This window comes from Podarcis tiliguerta (genome assembly GCF_965153285.1).
Source record: "Podarcis tiliguerta genome assembly, chromosome: Z".
Lineage (NCBI taxonomy): Eukaryota > Metazoa > Chordata > Lepidosauria > Squamata > Lacertidae > Podarcis > Podarcis tiliguerta.
Window position 1 is genome coordinate 7,084,462 of NC_139553.1, and position 18,927 is coordinate 7,103,388.

The following is an 18,927-nucleotide window of genomic DNA, read 5'->3' on the forward strand; positions in this document are numbered from 1 at the left end:
AAGTTGTGGACTTTCCTTCCTTGGAAGCTTTTAAGCAGCTGTTGGATGGCCATCTGTCATGGATAGTTTAGCTGAGATTCCTGTGCTGCAGCGGGTAGGACTACGTGATCCTTGGCGTCCCTTCCAACTCTACAATTCTATTATTACGTTTCTGTGTTAAGCCTCAGCATGCCATTCAGTTCTGGCCCCAATCATGCAGCAAGGCTTGTTTCAACCAGGGGTGTAGCATGGGAGGGGGTGTCTGTTTGTGTGCAGCCAGGGTGATTTCCCCCAGCACATTTTGGGTGGGGCATTTTGGCCACTCATGCCACCCTCCCTGAGCCAGCCCTGCACAGTTTTGTCTGGGATCTTATCAGATCCCAGCCTCACAAAGCAGCTTGGGGAGGGCAGCATGAGAAGCACCGTAGCTTCGCAAAGGTGAGGCTAGGATCGAAGGGCACATGCCTGTTGCATTCTTCTCCTGCACCCTCTCTGAGTGTTTACTTGGCAGGGTGCGGAGGGTAAATGGAGCCAGCTGTGCCAAGCCAGCCCTCAAATACTCCATGGCTGGTTTCATCTCCTACATTGTCAGCTGCCTAAACCCCCAAAGCTGGCACCCTGCTGGCTCCTGTTTTTTTTTAAGGATGCTGGTAATTTGATAAGGAGGTTGTTTGATATGCAGTGAAGCTGATCCATAGTGGTAGCAGCAGCTGTTTTCCTTTGATATCAAATGGTGCTAACAAGGTACTAAAGAGGGAACTTTGTCTAGTTCCCAGCATCCCTCAGCAGGCTGTTTCCTTGCAGGTGATGGTGTTTCTCTAATGTAGCAGTAAACTAAAGTCACTTAGTGGTGTATTTATTGCACTGGTGAATTATTATTATTTTGCACCAGTGGAATGTTGTTCACCAGAAAATGCACAAAACAATAACTTTGTTGTGGAATGTGTAGCACAAGTTTCTGCTTGTGCAACTGTCACATTGGATTTCTCTTCTGTAGGAGTCATTGTGCTATTAGACAGACAATGCTTGATCTAGGCCCATGCTTTATTCTTTTTAATTCAAGTCCACTTAACACCCCCTATTCTTATTTATTTTTCTACAAGAGGCTACTATAACTTCCTAAAGCTTTTCTTGTTGCTGCTTCAACCCTCCCTCCCTTCTTTCTTTACTATCAGGTGTTTTTGAAGTAAGTGCCAGGAGCATCTCCCCAGCACATTTATTAGCACTGCCAACAAAATGGTTTGTAATATTTAGAGGGTGTGATAGAATATTTGAAAAGGCAGCAATTTACGCTCCACGGAAACACTCTTTTTCAAGTGTAATAATGAAGAAAGGAGCTGAGCTTAATAATAATAAAAAAGTGAAACCTTTTAGGCAATTAAGCTCACTTATTTTCCTTTCCATGTTGGGAAAGAGTGTCAGTAATGAGGCATTTCTGATCTTTGAAAGTAGAGCCAGTATCATCAGCCTTTGTTGTTAATGAGCTTTGTATCTCCTGAAAGTAGTGGAAATAAACAGGCAATGGTTCGGATGTTTATTTTCTGGAGGAAATGGCCCAATGTATTTCACATCTTGGACTCATTTAATCTTGCTTTCTAAGTCCTAAATACCTTCAGTTAATTTACCATGGCAATGGCATCATTTGGAATAACCACCAGATTCCTGGCTATCAGGTAGGAGACACAAAGGCAACATTACAGGAGGGAATTTTGCACTATGGTTCCTTCGTTTTTTTCAGTCGGCCAAAACCAAGTGTCCCTTCACATGTTCTCCCAATCACATGAGAACCACTTTTGCTGCTGACAGAATAAGGTAAGCTGCCTACACCAAGTCAGATTATTGGGCCTACCCCCTATACTGATTGTTGTTTGCACTGGCTGACTGCAACCCACCAAGGTTTCACAGGCATTTTAGAACAGCTCTACCTGGGCTTCTTTGGGATCGAACATAGAAATATGTGGATGATTAGACCACACAAGTGGGACCTGATTGTATGGGTTTTTCTTACAAAATCAGCACCGTCTGCCCTTCCAGCAGGCTGACAGTTTTGTGAGGAAGACCCACGCAGTCACCACTACCACTACTCTGCCTATGTAATTGGATCGTTTGAATGTTTCCCCAGTCACTTGCAAGCTGCTTGCTCAAGATGACATGTGTTGCTTAGGGAACTCTAGGATTCTCTTCCCACTAGTGACCTTGAAGAACGTCCTTTGTAATGGCTGCTCTGCTGCAAGAAAAGTGGACAAGTTAGAAATGGCAACCTCTTACTCAGCACATCTGTATTTGTGTGCATTTACAGGATTTTTTTGCTGACTGTGGGGACAAAAGCATAGCCATACCTCTTTTCTCCATCCTTTTCTTTTTTTGTACTGATGGCTAGGCAATGATGAAAGATCAAGCTTAACCACCACCACTACCCCTGCTCCAATGTCTTTAAAAAAATGTAGGTAGACATTCTGAGTGAGCATTCTGAGCACTCCAACTCATTTGCCAGTTGTTTCACTATTACTTTGGTACAGTTCAGTTCTTTGATTAGGAAGAGGGAATACCTTCAAAGCTCTGAGAATGTGCTTGAGGTGGAATTTATATCTGTGCGTTGGAGATTCACTGTGTGCCCTTGTGCCTTATCCATTCTCTGTTGCATCATTTGGGACTTTTGGGTTTTGACAATAGGCAAGTAAGAGGTGACGTGGTAGAGGTTTTTTGGTTTTTTTATTTTAATTATGCATTACATGCAGGAAGTGGATAGAGAAGTCCCCCCCCCCTCTCAACACTAGTACTCATGGACATCCAGTGAACCTGGAAAGTTCTTCTTCATGCAGTGCATAGTTAAACTATGGAACTTTATCCCACAGGAAACAGTGATAGCCCCCAACTAAGGTGACTTTAAATGAGGATTAGACTAGATACATGGAGGACAAGGCTATCAATGGCTACTAGCCATGTTGGCTATGTTATATCTCCACTGCCAGAGGCATTGTTGTTGGCATCTGTCTGTTGTCTCGAGAGACAATGGAGTGTGCCTCCGAGGAGGGGAAGGGAGTCAAACTACTGTGTTAAGCAGCACCAAAGTGACCTCTCCAGGGTGCAAGCTTGGATAGTGTGTATGGAGGTCTTGGGCTGCCCAGGCGAGAAGACCCCACCCCCCAGCCTCACTGGTGTGGTCCAAAGGAAAGCTCGGCTGCAGGAGTTGCTACAAGGAGGCGTACAAGATACCATCTCACCATCTTAAGGACTCCATTCTGGATTTGTGTAGGGTTAACTTTTCTTCTCTCAAAGATGTCCCTCAAGGCAGCCAAGGTTCAAGATCAGAGTTTTCCTTCGTGAATACTAGTTGCTGGGAAGTGCAGATAGGCAAAGTACTGTTGTGTTCAGGTTCTGCTTAAAGGCTTCTCATAGGCATCTGGGTAGCCACTGTGAGAATAGGATGCTGGACTAGATAGGCCATTGGTCTGACACAGCAGAATCTTCTTATGTTCTCCGTTCTCACTCAGTTTGCCAAAGGATTTTTACAAGTGAACATGAGTAACCTAAGAACTTAAGCAGAGCTCTGCTAGATCAGCCTCAAAAGCATTCACCTAGTTCCAGCTACACTGTTAGACACTGGTCAGAACACAGGAAGCATAGTTTGTCAGTGAAGTTAACTCTGTAGTCAAGGAAATGGCATACAGTTTAGGAACACTTCCTAGCAGGTCTTGCCCCTATAGAACAGTTGCCAGGGCTGAGGGTTTCCCCTTCCTATAAGTCTCTGCTCCCAGATGTTGCCCAAGCAGTCTCAAACTATGTCTGGTCACCTATAGCTGTTCTTCTCTCCTCATTATCATGCGTGTTTTTGAAGACCTGAGGGAGGAGAGCTTGTCACAGCTGGAGAGGGAGACTCCCAGGATTCTTCAGCAGTCCATTGACACTTCCTCTCAGCTTCAGCCTTGGAGTGTGAACTGGTCCCTGCTCTCCTTGCTCCCTAAACTCTGTTGCCCCATCAGCATCTGACATCCACCCCCCCAATCTTCTTCCTCTGACCTCTCTTCTGTGTCCCACCACCAATCCCCTGACTCTAAGCCTTCCTTCTCTAGGTTCCTCAGCTGGTGCCTACCACCACTCCTCTTCATCCAGCCAGTTCCTGACATGCACACACCCTTCTGCATCCTCCACCGAGGAAGTCTAGAGATATTATCAGAGTTTAAGGGCACATTTTGTGCATGGCAGGGCCAGTGAAGGAAAGGTTCCAGGGAGGCCTGTAGGGCCACATTCAGGCCTGTAGGGCCACATTCAGTCCCCCACCCCTGCTGTAGCATATTCCTGACAACCAAGCTGTGGTTTGCCCATGGCATCAGTTTCCTCAGTATGTATGGAGAGGTTTGACTTGGCTGTTTTTCTTACCTTTCCTAGGGATCAGTGAATGATTTGTCTTACGCGAAGCATTTGTTCAGACTCCTGCCTAGTTTTTCTTCTTCTCAGCTGTGTTATAGTCTGAATAAATAATGCACGCAAAACTTTGTTCTCCATACAACACGCCAGCCAGCCAGGAGAAAGCTCCTGCGGGGATGTATTGACTAAGGACGCATCATCCACGATTATCCAGAAAGAATTATTGGCTGAGGTGGCTATTGATTTTCTAATAATTTCTAGCCCTCCCCCAGACTCATGTCACCAGAGAGGCAGATCACAAATTGAACTGCAGCTGAATTGCTGCAGGATTGATTAAAACTCACAGTAATTATTGCCTCTCTACTGCTCAAGGCAGACTGATCAATGTGAGCTATAACTGATAGGGTTCTTCAGGCAATCTCAGGAAATAGGCATGAGTATCATTTGCTTTGCACCCGCAGAAGAGCAGGTATGTGGGAACAGTCAATGCTGGGCATTAAATGCTCCCTCAGAAAATGTAATTGATGTCAGAGCTAAAATATAATTCAACCAAGTATGCTCCCCCCTTCTTTTTCTTGGTCCAGATTGTTCAGGATGAAGGCCAAAAAGTCACCAAGAAACTTTTTACAAACCATGGGAATGTCTGTTGAGTAATTAAAGGTCCATTAACTACAGACTGTGTGTTCTAACTGAGTTGCCAGTGAGTTTGCAGCCCATGCATGGCCACTGGAAAATGAGGGGATAACCAGCTTGTGTCAGGGAACCCTGGTTTGCAGAAGTACAAAAGGCAACAGTGTAGGAGGCAGGTGGGAAGGAACAGGCAAAAACAGCAGTGGTCCAGTGAGGGCTGGACATGCCAAGTAGCCACAAACACTACACTGCAGCATTTGGTTGTGGCGCCTGCTTGTGAATTGCCTAATGAAGACAAAGGAAACAAAGCCAAGATCTAGCTCCTCAGTTTAAGGAAGAGCCTAATAGTGGTAAGTTAGTGGAGGAGTGGGCACAAATAGTGCAACGTGGTGCAAGTGAAGGCTCTGTGGTGCTTCCCAGCTTTCTTGGAAGAGCTGCTGATTGGTTGTGTCACATAGGAAGGGAGCACTTGACAGTCTGTCCCAGTCTCTCCAAGCCTGTGCACAGTTATAGGATGTCTTCTGCTGACTTGTTTAACCTACTTCACAGGCCCCTGCTGTTTGGCAGAATCCCCGAAGCTTCTTGGCGCATGTGGTCCCTTGAGCTGAGATGATTAACAGCTTGCAATTAAAAGAACGAGCATTTAGAAGTACGAAATAGTTTGCAGATATTAAATTAATCATGATGATACAGGTTTATTTAACCAATAAATATATTACTGCGGGCCCTGAATTGCTGCCAGGAGTTTTTCCACCACCCAACTCTTGTGCTCTCTCTCTCTCTGTCTCTCAGAATCTCAGAGGGGAGATGTAGATGTCCCATGAAGGGGTCAGTGGCAGGGGAGTATAAGACAAACTGATCTGTGCAAACTCATATTTCCATTAATCAAGTCAGAAGAACAGGCCCTCTTTCCTCAGAACTGGCCCTCATCCAGTACACATATTGTTTGTCTCATCTATCAAGCTTTTCAGGAGTCCCACTGCTCCTCATAACAACCCTTCAAGGCAAGCTAAGGTGCATCTAGGTCTTACCAGCTTCCTGAAACCTTCCTGAAACAAAAGAGCCTGAAACTCAGGAAGATGGTTCTTCCCTGATGAGGGTGAGAGACTGCAAGATGCCCGTAACTATTCAGTAAGCTTCATATCTGAATGTGCACACACACACGGACACACACTTCAATATGAATACAGACAGACACAGACACATCATTTTATTTGTATGTTGCCTTTCCATAGCCAAAACCATGCTCAAGGTGTCCTACAACTTGAAAAAGAAATACATAATACAAACCTTAAAAGTAGTCATAAACAATAAACGAAACATCAAAAAGGTACAAAACCAAATTGAATAATTTCCACATAAATCATTATAAGATCCAAAACAAAGATTCAAAAAATAATAACCACAACAAGCCCCCCCAACCCCCCTAAACAATACCCCAGCCCAATAGTTTGTTCAACAGCCTCAGCTCTTGCAGCTGGAGTCAGTCAGGGCCCCTCCCTTCTAGGCCAGGTGGAAAATGGCCAGCAAGGCAGGAAGCAGGTCTTCCAGGACTCTCAGCTAAGATGCTTTTCAATATGCATGATATTAATTCTCTCTTACACACAGGCACAAACTGGTGGTGTCTCAGCTCACTTGTAGAATGTAACATCATTGATAAGCCTAGTGTAGTTCATGTTTTATTCAATACATTCAGGAAAGGAAGATTAAGAAATTGTCAGAAGCAGGTGCTTTTGAAAGGCAGGGAAGCAAACTGCTGGCCTGTGTTGCATTTCTAAATTTTGGTTGCTTTATTAACTGTTCCCAATAAAATACACTCAGACTTGTTCTGTAATTTTTAAATCAATTACTCAAATTACAAATACTGTCCGTTTTCCCTTTTGTGCATAATGTCTGCTTTTGCTGTTTAATATAAACCAATAAATAAGGGCTAAAAAACATAATAATACTCATTGATTTAAAACATCTTTACAGTGGTACCTCGGGTTACGAACTTAATTCGCTCCAGAGGTCCATTCTTAACCCGAAACCGTTCTTAACCTGAGGCGCGCTTTCGCTAACGGGACCTCCCGCTGCTGCTGCGCCACCACCACATGATTTTCGTTCTCATTCTGGGGCAAAGTTCTGAACCCGAGGTACTACTTCTGGGTTAGGGGAGTTTGTAACCCAAAGCATTTGTAACCCAAAGCGTTTGTAACCCAAGGTACCACTATGCTTGATAAAAAGATGTCTTTACACATATACATAGACTTTCACCTTTCAGGTGTCAGACTACAACCCCCATCAACACCCCTGACCACTAGCTGCAATGGCTATGACTGATGGGAGCTGGAGGCCAGCAACATCTGGAGAGCCGCAGGCTCACCTCTCCTGGACTAGAGGTCACCTGCCATTCAGTAGACAACACTGGGGAAGATGGATCATAGCTAAGGTAGTGAGAGTGGCGAGCCAATGTGGTTTAGAGTGTCAGGCTAGGACCTGGGAGTCCAGGGTTCAAATCCCTGTTTGGTCACGAAGCTCACTGGGTGGCCTTGGGCCAGTCACTGCCTCTGAACCCAGCCTGCCTCACAGGGTTGTGGTGAGGATAAGTTGAGTAGTGGGGAAACCACATATACCACCTTGAACAGAGAAAAAGATGGGATGTAAATGTATCAAATAAATGTTAATTTCTTTTTTAGAAAGAAGGGTACATGCCTGGGACCTTGGAAAGTTCCTTTCAGCCCGGGGAAGCAAGTGAGGGGCAGATGGACCAATGGGCTGGAGATCCTTAGGCTTGGGGCTTCTAAAACATGGCAGCCAGTCCTTTAGCAGCAGCACCAATGGGCATTCAAAGAAGAAGCTGTCCAGGCAACAGACTAGAGATGAGATCTTCTGTGTTCCCCCACCCCTGAGGGGCTACATTCCCTTCTGGGCATCCTGCCACAGGCCACAGGCCAGTGGCAGGTGAAGCCAGAGGCAAAAATGAGTGGAGCAACAAACATAATTTTAACATTTGTATAATAGGACAGTTTTGACATGCAGTTGCACACCTCTCTCTGACCTGCATCCAAGCACTCAAGCGGTATTATCAGAGTTCAGGGACACATTCCAGCCAGGCAAAAACACTTAGGGCACCATGCAGAATCAATGCAGGATGTTGCTTGTAGAGAGAGGGGGCATGGCATGAGGAGAGTTCTGAGGGCCAGGTGGAAAGGCCTGGAGGGCTGCATTTGGCCCCTGGGCTCAAGGTTCCCTTTATACAGGGCAGGGGTGGCCAACTCCCAAGAGACTGTGATCTACTTACAGAGTTAAAAACTGGCAGTGAACTACCCCATTTTGGGGGGGTTCAGGACAAAGTTGTTGAGCTTCTTTGGGGGGAGCCAGTGATCTACCACAGATGTCCAGTGATCTACTGGTAGATCACGATCCACCTGTTGGACATGTCTGATATAGGGGGTTGTGGTCACAGAGAAGTATTTTTAGGAACATAGGAAACTCTTGTCAAAGTGAGTCAAACCTTTGATCCATCTAGCTCAGTATCATGTACACGGACTGGCAGAGGCTCAGGGTTTCAGGCAGGAACTCTTCCTCAGCTCTGCCTGAAGATGCCAGGGATTAGACCTGCAAGATGGATGCTCTGTCACTGAACTGCAGCCCTTCCCAATTTGTTTTCCTTTATTTTCTTCCTTGAAAAAAGCAACACAGAAAATGTAGCAGTTTTATGACTTTTCCTTCACTTGACAGGCAGTTTATAGCCAACCATCATGCATCTCTGGACTGGCTGTTGTTTACCCCATCTTCAGGAATTCTGTAATGCATCCTTAATTTGGAACTGCTATTAGGCTACATTTATTATCTTTCTCTTGCTCTCCAGATAACTGGTCAGCTTTCTGCTTTTAACTTATTATTATTTCTCTCTCAGTTGATAGAAAATTCAAGTGGAATAGAAGCGTTGCTTAATAAGGATGTCTATGGATTGATGTTGCTGGGTAGTTGTCTGCTTTAATTATTTGGGACAGGCAGAGCTTGCTGCAAAACAGAAATTTAAAATGTGGGTCACATTTTCAGCATGATAGTAGTTTAGAACCTCTAATAATAGACGAGAGACCAGGTACCCAGGTGAATTAATGTGTGTGCGCGCGTGCGTGCGTGCGTACATGTGTGTGCGGGCACACACACTTGCCTACTCCTTGCTATTTTCAACAGAAATACTCTAGAGCAGGAATGGGGGATGTGTGGCCCTCCAGATCCTGTTGCAAGAGATGGAAGAATGCCTCTCTCTGCCTGAGAGAGGAGGATGCCTCATAGGCTGGATCTAGACAAATCCAAGAAGCTTTCAGTTAAACCAGGCATGGCCAAACTTGGCCCTCCAGCTGTTTTGGGACTACAACTTCCATCATCTCTAGCTAACAGGACCAGTAGTCAGGGATGATGGGAATTGTAGTCCCAAAGCAGCTGGAGGGCCACGTTTGGTCATTCCTGAACTGTTAAACGTATTGTAAATTTAAACAGTGAAATCCAGTAGGGAAAACTGGACTCCATAGCTCCATCTGCTGGCACAGTGTTACTCGCATAACGGTAAAGGTAAAGGGACCCCTGACCATTAGGTCCAGTCGTGACCGACTCCGGGGTTGCGGCGCTCATCTTGCTTTATTGGCCAAGGGAGCTGGCGTACAGCTTCCAGGTTATGTGGCCAGCATGACTAAGTCACTTCTGGCGAACCAGAGCAGTACACGGAAATGCCATTTACCTTCCCGCTGGAGTGGTACCTATTTATCTACTTGGACTTTGACATGCTTTCAAACTGCTAGGTTGGCAGGAGCAGGGACAGAGCAATGGGAGCTCACCCCGTTGCGGGGATTCGAACTGCCAACCTTGTGATCGGCAAGTCCTAGGCTCTGTGGTTTAACCCACAGCGCCACCCAGGTCCGTTTATCGCATATACAACACATAAACAGTGGTACCTCGGGTTACATATGCTTCATGTTGCAGACGCTTCAGGTTACAGACTCCACTAACCCAGAAATCGTACCTCGGGTTAAGAACTTTGCTTCAGGATGAGAACAGAAATCATGCTCTGGCTGTGCGGTGGCAGCAGGAGGCCCCATTAGCTAAAGTGGTGCTTCATGTTAAGAACAGTTTCAGGTTAAGAACAGACCTCCGGAACGAATTAAGTACTTAACCCAGGGTACCACTGTAAATAGCTTTTTCTTTAGCGATCTAGCTGAGCCCTTGGAGTAAGGATGGGAACCATGTGGTCCTCCAGATGCTGCTGGATTCCAACTCACATCAGCCCCAGTCAGCCTGGCCAATAGTCAGGGATGGTGATGGGAGTTGGGAATTCAGCAACATTGGGAGGACCACAGGTTCTCAATCCCCATCCTAAAGGATACTGACCCAGGTATAGCCCATTTCTATTGTTCTCAGCATTTTTGCATCCTTCATGAGAGCAGTCACTGCTGAGTTGCATCTTCTCCTTTCAATATGACTTTCACATTGAACCCCGGCAGGAAGACTTTCTTAAATAGGTATGTGCAATTAATAGTAGAAACTCAGGTAGAAAATAAATCTAGGAGAGAAGAGGTGTTCAAACTCATTTCTGTTACTTAGAATCCATTCCAGACAATCTATTTATTGAGCATTCACCCTGATTTGTTTGCAGGGAGGTTAGATAGTGTTGGCATTTTAGTGAGCATTTAACCTGATTTCTTTCTGAGGTGGTTGGACAATGTTGCATGAAGATAGTGTTATCTCACGCTTTCCAGTGCATTTTCTCATCACTGTCCTTGCTGCAAAAATGTTAGCTCTTTTGGGGGAAGTGAGTTTGTTGTACAAGGTGTAACTGTACAACCTGAATTTGCCGGTATGTGATTGAATTCTGCTGTGGAATAATGACAATCTGTAAGCATTACGTTAGAACTCATATTGGGTTCTAATGCACAGGTGAGTTACCCATTGACAACACTTTTTAATCTTAACCTCTTCCCTTCAGAGTACATCTCCTGGTACTATCAGCCCTCTTGCACAAGTGACTGTTGTTCTTCTAGTTTGTGCAGGCTTTTAAAGCATGAGTGCTATTGATGGACGATGCTTCACATAGACCTAAGCACCAGCTGTAAAGTATTGCTGTTCCTGGAAGTGATAGCATCATTTGGGGACCTAACTTCCCTTGCCTTCTGAAGGCGTAATACAAACACCTTGTGTTCTACACCTTTCCTACAATAGTAGGCATCTCAGTGGTATAAAGGTGTCCAACTTGGAGAGAGTAATGCTCCCCTCTTCCTTAACTGTATCCTTCCCTTCTCAATGCAGTGCCCTGAGGATTTGAGGCCCATGAAGGATGGCACTGGTTGCTACGACTACTCCAAGGGAATTGACTGCTCAGATGGCTTCAATGGTGGCTGTGAGCAACTGTGTCTTCAGCAGACCCTCCCTCTCCCATCAGAACCCATGTCCAGCACCATCCATATGTTCTGCGGGTGAGTCCCATGGGCAAGAGGTGTTGGTGGGTACAAATTCAATGGATTGCAGTCTCAAAGCCTTTTGTATGCTTGCTTTTTGAACATTCCTGCCTGGCTAAGCAAATGTGATATAGAAGCTCAAGCCAACACAAAACACTGTGGATTCAGCAGACAAAGTAAGGTAGTTGGTAGATGGACACCTTATGGGGAAATGCACCACTTCTGGAAGCTGCTACTGCTGTTGTCTGATGAACTTTCGATATGTCACTTTAAAGGGAGGTCTGGAAGTGACTGTTAACATGACCGCTATCACCACCCACAAATTCTCAGTGTCATGCTGCCTTGTTCCATCTGGAGCCTGTCACTTTTGCACACCCCAGCCCTTTTATGCATTGTTGCTGTGAAGTCATGTTGGTGGAAGAGGGGTCAGCACAACTGTCAGAGCTGGTTTGCGTTTAAAGATGTAGCTTGTCCCCTAGCTTTGCTGTGGGCTTTGGACTTGGACACCTTGCCTTGCCTCTGAGATAAAGGATGCAAGGAGCACCCAGAGGAGGGAGCTTCTCATAGCTTTGGGTTGGTGGATTTCAGCTGGCCACATTCCCCAGAGCAGAGGGACATGGGGTGATCACTGCATCCCTTTTCCCCTCAAGTGCCAAATTCCCCACAGATTTTGTTTCTTTGGCTTGTGGCAGCAGCTGTTGCTGCCTCAATACCACTTTGACCTTCAAAGGAATGTTAGGTGTGGATTTGTGCTGTGGAGAAGCACATTCCGAAATGTAACTCCAAGGAACATCTGTCAATTCCTGACACATCCAGGTGCTCAGGCAGCCGAGATTTTGCTGTGTCCCAGCCCTTCATGGCTCCCTGGGGCTTTGAGTTCATCAACTAGCTTTTTCGTGCATGTGTCTATTGCTTTCTTTCTCGGCACAGAAAAGTAAAGAGGAATGTGCATCCTGTGGGAAGGCTGATAGCTCCAGTGAAGCAGCCAGCCCATCAAAGTTTTGCTTTCAAATCCAGCAATGAAAAGATTGTAGACTGTTCTGATTCCATGTGGATTGGCATGGAGCAGAAGAATCGGCACACTTTCAACATTCCACCGCTCTAGAACTTGTGTCCCCTTATGAAAAGAAGAATGCAGTTTGAATCAATTAACTACTTGAACAGCTGACTAATATTTCTTCAGTTGAGACATAATTTGGAAGTGGGGTTAGAGAAGAGAATGCCAAAATATAAGAAGAAATGTTTGATTTAAGGGATGAGGCAGATTGGGCTAATCCTTTCCTCCCCGCTATCGCTTTGGTGAGGGTTCTGCTGTAACAAGTGTGTCAAACTATTTGCCCTTCAGATATTGCTGGGCTACAGCTCCAATCACCCCTGATCATTGCCATGCTGGCTGGGGTTGATGGGAGTTGGAGTCCAATAATACCTGAAGGCTGACTGGTTGCTTGCTGCTTTTCTGTCAAGGAACACATTGTGAAATAACATCAGAGGGTTTAGTTAGGCTCCAGAACAGAGTTTTCCAAATGCAGTTCTTACCACCTCACAAGGAGCACCCCACAAAGAGCATTGGAGGTGCTAGTTTCCCCCACCCCCATGGTGCTGAAGCGAGACTAGACAGCTCATTTGCATGAAGATCTGCTCTGTGATCAACCTCCCATCCCACCACATGGTGGTATATGAAGGACAGGTGTACTCTTAGCAATCCCAGCAGCAGTTTCTGCAAGCTGACATTTCTTCAACAGCACTGAGGTCGGTCCCCCCCCCCCCTTCAGAGGAATTGTTTCTTCTGCAAAATGGCTTTTGAAATTATTCTTAGGAACACATGAGGAAAGCCTTAAATCATAGCTGGGAATTCACGTGACTTTTGTCCAAGAAACATTTATAGACACATATCTAATATCATTTTTGTTTATTTCACAGCAACAATGCATAATGTAAAAATTTGTGCAGATTGTCATTTTCTTCATAGTAGGAATATTTAACACCAGTGTTAACCCATTAAACACTGTTCAAAGTACAGTATTTAGAACAGCCCTGTAAAATAAATCAATACTGTATAATTTCTCATATTAAAGATGGGGCAACTGAGGCTATGAAGTGTGGCTTGCCTAAGGCCACCTTGTGATTTCATGGCAGAAACAAGAGTCAAACCAGGAACTTCATGATTCATAGTTCAGTCTCTTTGCTAGAGCAACTCTTACTGTCTTTGTTACTGGTATTCAGTGACCGGTTTTTATTCCTGTAATGTTTGGTTTGGTTTTCTCTGGCTAAGCCCACTTTTACATGTGAGGTTTTTCTGCCCATTCTGTAACATGCTATGTGGTGCACTTAACTTACTCAGGGATTTTCATATGACTTCAACTATGCAACTGTTAAATAGCTGTCTGGTCCATATTGTTAAAGCAGACTTCATGTAAGCCTATTGCACCCTCAGGAAGCTGCTACAGCTCCAGCATGCTGACAGGGGCCACCACAGATGCCTGTCAGGGGGGGCAGCTTTACATTCTCCACATCCTCCCACTGTGCTCTACTCAACTCCAAATTGCCCTAGTATAGTGTTAAAATGGCAGCTCCTCTCTGATGCTCATCTGAGCATTGCCACTGCCTTTGTCTTCTAAATAAGTGAACCAAAATAAAAGGGACCTACTAAAGTGCATTTTGCTGACAAACCCTTCCCACAATCTTCACGCTGGTCCTGGTTTTAGCCAAGCCTTTGGTATATACTTTCCTCTCATTTTTAATCTCTTTCACACACAGGGTCCCATGTGCTGTTCCTTATTTCGGTGCCTCACTTTGGTGCATCAGATTTAATATTTATGCTGCACCATTGTGCTGGCCCATTTCACCTACTCCTGCCACCACCCCCCCCCAAAAAAGAAACAACGTGATAGATTTTATCTGGAACTGACTTTTGTTGTTTGCTGTTTGTGCATATCTGATGTATCTTTTTGTGTTTGGTTCTCAGCTGTGTTGAGGAATACAGGCTGGCACCAGATGGCAAATCATGTCTCATGCTGTCAGACATCTGTGAGGGCCCCAAGTGTCTTAAGCCAGATGTGAAGTTCAATGATACCCTCTTTGGAGAGATGCTGCATGGCTACAACAACAGGACCCAGCATGTCAACCAAGGGCAGGTCTTCCAGATGACCTTCAGGTAGGCCTTGTTTGCCCTCAACCAGTTTTTGTTACAATGTGCATTTGCTGGGTATATAAAAAAAGGTAAAGGACCCCTGACAGTTAAGTCCAGTTGTGAACGACACTGCAGTTGTGGCGCTCATCTCGCTTTACTGACCAAGGGAGCCGACGTTTGTCCGCAGACAGTTTTTCCAGGTCATGTGGCCAGCATGACTAAGCCGCTTCTGGCGAAACCAGAGCAGCACTTGGAAGTGTCGTTTACCTTCCCACCGGAGTGGTACCTATTTATCTACTTGCACTTTGACGTGCTTTCGAACTGCTAGGTTGGCAGGGCAGATGCATATGCATCTGGACAGGAGGGTTTGTGTGTGTCAAAAAGTCGAAAACTCCCAGATTCTGCAAAGTATCCTGAATTCCCTTTGCTCTGCAGTTTCTGATACAGAACCCAGTGAGTCAGAAGAAGCCAAACATGATGTCCATGAACCAGAGTGTACTGGCTTCATGGACTCTTCTTATGGAAATTCTTTTAGTGGTTTAGGTGCTTCTGGGGCGGTTCTGAGCACCATCCCCCCCGGAATCCCCAGCTTTATCTATTGAAGAAGGGGGTGACAGGTGTATACATATAGTTCCTCAGATAATCCCCCACAATTACAACAACTAAATTGTCTTATATTTATCCATTTTTTGGCTGAATACTTTCATACACTCTCACGTTTGTGCTGAGATTCCAGATTCTGCTCTAGATATCATATGCTATAACTCTTAGTATGAGTACAGCAGTGCAGAGTGCCCAGTTCTAAGCTTAGACCAAATAAATTGACCTAGGGGATGGAAGACTGCAAAGCTCTTTTATACCTTTCTAAGGTCCTTTGAGGAAGGATACAGTGGTGCCTCGCAAGACGAAATTAATCCGTTCCGCGAGTCTCTTCGTCTAGCGGTTTTTTCGTCTTGCGAAGCAACCCAATTAGCGGATTAGCGCTATTAGTGGTTTAGCAGCTATTAGCGGCTATTAAAGGTTTAAGGGATTAGCGGATTAGCTGCTAAAAGGCTATTAGCAGCTTAGCGCCTTAGAAAAAGGGGGTGGGGAGTGAAAAAAAATCGCAAGAATCGCAAGACATTTTCATCTTGCGAAGCAAGCCCATAGAGAAATTCGTCCTGCGAAGCGCATTGAAAAACGGAAAACCCTTTCGTCTAGCGGGTTTTCCATCTTGCGAGGCATTCGTCTTGCGGGGCACCACTGTACATATATGTAATGTTTTCTTTTTCTTTTTTGAAGTTTAAAGGTCACATCTGATTTTAAAAAGAGGATGTTGATTGAATGGCATGCACTGAGCCTAAAGAATGATCTGGCTTCCGTTCCACTTTCCCTCTGTTCTTTTAAATTCAAACTGGGTTTGGAGTAGCTGATTTTATTGTAGGGAAAAGCCCAGTCTCCTCAGTCTAAAAGCCAGGTGCTTCCTTTTGTGGAGTCATTAAAATAGGAAGAAAATAGAAACCCTATCCATTAAGCACATGAGAGTTAATAATAATAATAATAATAATAATAATAATAATAATAATAATAATAGCATGCCGCCCATCTAACTGGGTTGCTGCAGCCATTCTGGGCAGCTCACAACAAAATATTAAAAACTCAACAAAATATCCAACATTAAAAACTTTCCTGTTGTTATTACTCCCTTTTCTTTATGGTTGAAAGTACTCAGTTTCATTCTGGTATCTTACTGCTAAGCTGGAATCACAGGCAGTAAGAGCTTGCTGCATCAACAACAGATGGCGCTTTTAGATTCCCTCCAAGTCCAATGCTGATTCAGCAACCCATACTCCCCCATCCTCTTCACTTGAGAAAGGTTGATGATGATGCAAATCTTAAGGCTATTCATGTCATAGTATGCAATGACTTGTTCTTGTGAGGCTGCCAGGGGCGCTGCCTGGATTTCTGAATCCCACAGAGGATAATTAGGGAGAAATCCCTTCAATGTTAAATCTGTAAGACAGAAAAAGAAAACCAGTCATGGAATACTGGTGGAATATAATTAATATGAAGGCAGGGTGTGCGTGTGTCAGGGTGGGAGAGAATGTAGTCCATGAAAAAGGACAGATTTGCAGACAGATTTGTTGTTGATGATGCTAATAATAATATTAATTATTATTATTATTTAAAAAATGAACATCATGGCTCTGTAGAGTAACTATATCACTCCATGGTAATAATTGTAACTATAGTAAATGGGCACCTGCAGGTTCTCAACCTAAACCGGACCCAAAAAATGAGGGAAGCAGAAAGTTGTTTTGGAAATTCGAGATCAAAGACTCAAACACAGCTCAGACAATTCTAAAGAAGGAAAGATGCAGATTGTTGGAGTTCACAATATGTGAATTGTTTGACTGAGCTTGTACAGTAAGCCCAAAAACTATGCACATTTAACCTGTGTGCATTCAGCTTTACGCACTTGAGATGATAGATAGATAGATGATAGATAGATAGATGATAGATGATAGATAGATAGATAGAGAGATAGATAGATAGATAGATGATAGATAGATAGATAGATAGATAGATAGATAGATGATAGATAGATAGATAGATAGATAGATATAGATAGATAGATGATAGATAGATGATAGATGATAGATAGATAGATAGATAGATAGATAGCAGAAAGAGGTGGGTGTCTGGAAAAGATAACTTTGGCAATCCCACCCACCACTGAACCCAATGTGTTTTGACTATGTGCAGTTTTGACTTTAGGTACGATCCCAGGAACTTAAACCCCTGCATAAGTTGCAGGTTTACTATATACACATCTGTGTAGCTTGAGTTCCATAGTTAGCTGTACATTCAATCTACTCATCAGAGGATGGTAGGATGGGGCGGTGCTTTTGACCTGACATTGAGCTGGTTGTGTTACTGCTCACTGCTGCTTACCAGGACGAAAAAGTGAGGGGGAAAGGTGATGGTGAGTTTGGCATGGTACAAGCACACCAGCAGAAGCACTGGATTGGTTCCACCAGCACGAGGTGAGCGGTGCTACCTGTGGGAATTACTTTAGTTCCCATTTACAGAGTTATGCAGGAGAGATCCCAAGTTGTTTGACCCTTTAATTAGTTCCCTTTTCCCTCCTATAAAAACGATGCAAGACATTCTCCATTTTAAAGTTTAAATTTTGTTGTTGTTGTTGTTTAGTAGTTAGTCTTGTCCTACTCTTCGTGACCCCATGGACCAGAGCATGCCTGGCACTCCTGTTTTCCACTGCCTCCCACAGTTTCGTCAAATTCATGTTGGTAGTTTCAAGAACATTGTCCAACCATCTTGTCCACATATAACTTTTACTCAGTGTACTTGTACTTGTTAGATTAAATATACAAGACCGGTGTTATTTACATTGCTGATACATCTTACATAAGCTTGACTCTAAGACAAATAGTGTTGCAGGCTGACTAACTGAGGCAGGCAGCAGCACAACGAAAAATACCTGCTGCTCTCATACAAAAGACTGTTAATAACTGCCACTGCTGTGCCAATGGACATAAGTGCCTCAGATGTAGGACAGCACAGAGTTCTATAGCCCTGATGAGCATTAACCCTTTACCTAGCATTTTGAATGCTTTCATCCCATGCTACTGCCTCACCACCTACTATTCTGTAGCGACTGGTGCATTATGGTGCTTAAATTGTTGTGTTGAAGTTTTGTGTTCTTCCCTCATTGCTATAAAATGGTTGCATTATTTCATACAGTTTTATTGTGTGTGCTTCAGCTGTGGGTTCAGGTTTTCTGCCAACACAAGTGTGACAAGGCAGTGGCAGGGAGTTCCAGAGGAAAGGGGCAGCTCAGGAGAGAAAAGGATGGGGGTGGGTAATAGAGGAAGGAATTATTTAATGTCACCTATTCTTGTTCAGCTTTCCTGTAACCACAATGTTTAGAAATCTGAAATGCAAGCTGAAATTCTTAGAAATCCAGTGCCTTTCTTTCTGGCAGCTTAGAAGACCTTCCCAACAACCCTGTGAAGTGGGTTAGCCTGAGAGCTAGTGACCTGTCCAAGGCTACCCAGTGAGTTTCACAGCTGTGTGAGGTTAAATATTGATTTTTCATGTCTATAAAATATTTCGTAGCTGCTCACAGCAGTTTCACAGCTTATTGATATAGACCTATGCAGTGGCGTAGCATGGGTTGTCAGCACCCGGGGCAAGGCAAGTAATTTGCGCCCCCCTAACCCATGGATTTTAGCACTCAGAGAGCTGCGAGTGCGAGCGCGCCCCCCGCCAGATGTTGCGCCCGGTGCGGCCGGGCCCCCCTGCACCCCCCACGCTACGCCACTGGACCTGTGGTCCAGACCATTTTTGACATTACATTTTTGCTGATGGGTCCTGGGG

At 44.6% G+C, this 18,927-nt stretch overlaps 1 protein-coding gene and 1 long non-coding RNA gene across 4 annotated transcripts in view; one reads left to right on the forward strand and one right to left on the reverse strand.

The window, feature by feature from the left end:
• Positions 1-18,927, forward strand: part of ASTN2 (astrotactin 2) — a 656,733-nt gene that overhangs the window by 410,170 nt on the left and 227,636 nt on the right. For 2 of the 3 annotated variants that reach the window (XM_083422898.1, XM_083422897.1), the window contains exons 12-13: positions 11,269-11,435; positions 14,383-14,571. In XM_083422898.1, coding sequence (XP_083279024.1) covers positions 11,269-11,435; positions 14,383-14,571 — 356 coding nt within the window. Of the gene's footprint in view, positions 1-11,268; positions 11,436-14,382; positions 14,572-17,465; positions 17,574-18,927 lie in introns of those variants that run through there. The other variant, XM_083422899.1, reaches the window with a different exon arrangement.
• Positions 16,200-18,040, reverse strand: LOC310669363. Its single transcript, XR_014507141.1, has 2 exons — positions 17,956-18,040; positions 16,200-16,539 (listed from the first exon to the last, which is right to left on the reverse strand). It is a non-coding gene; the product is annotated as an uncharacterized lncRNA (long non-coding RNA).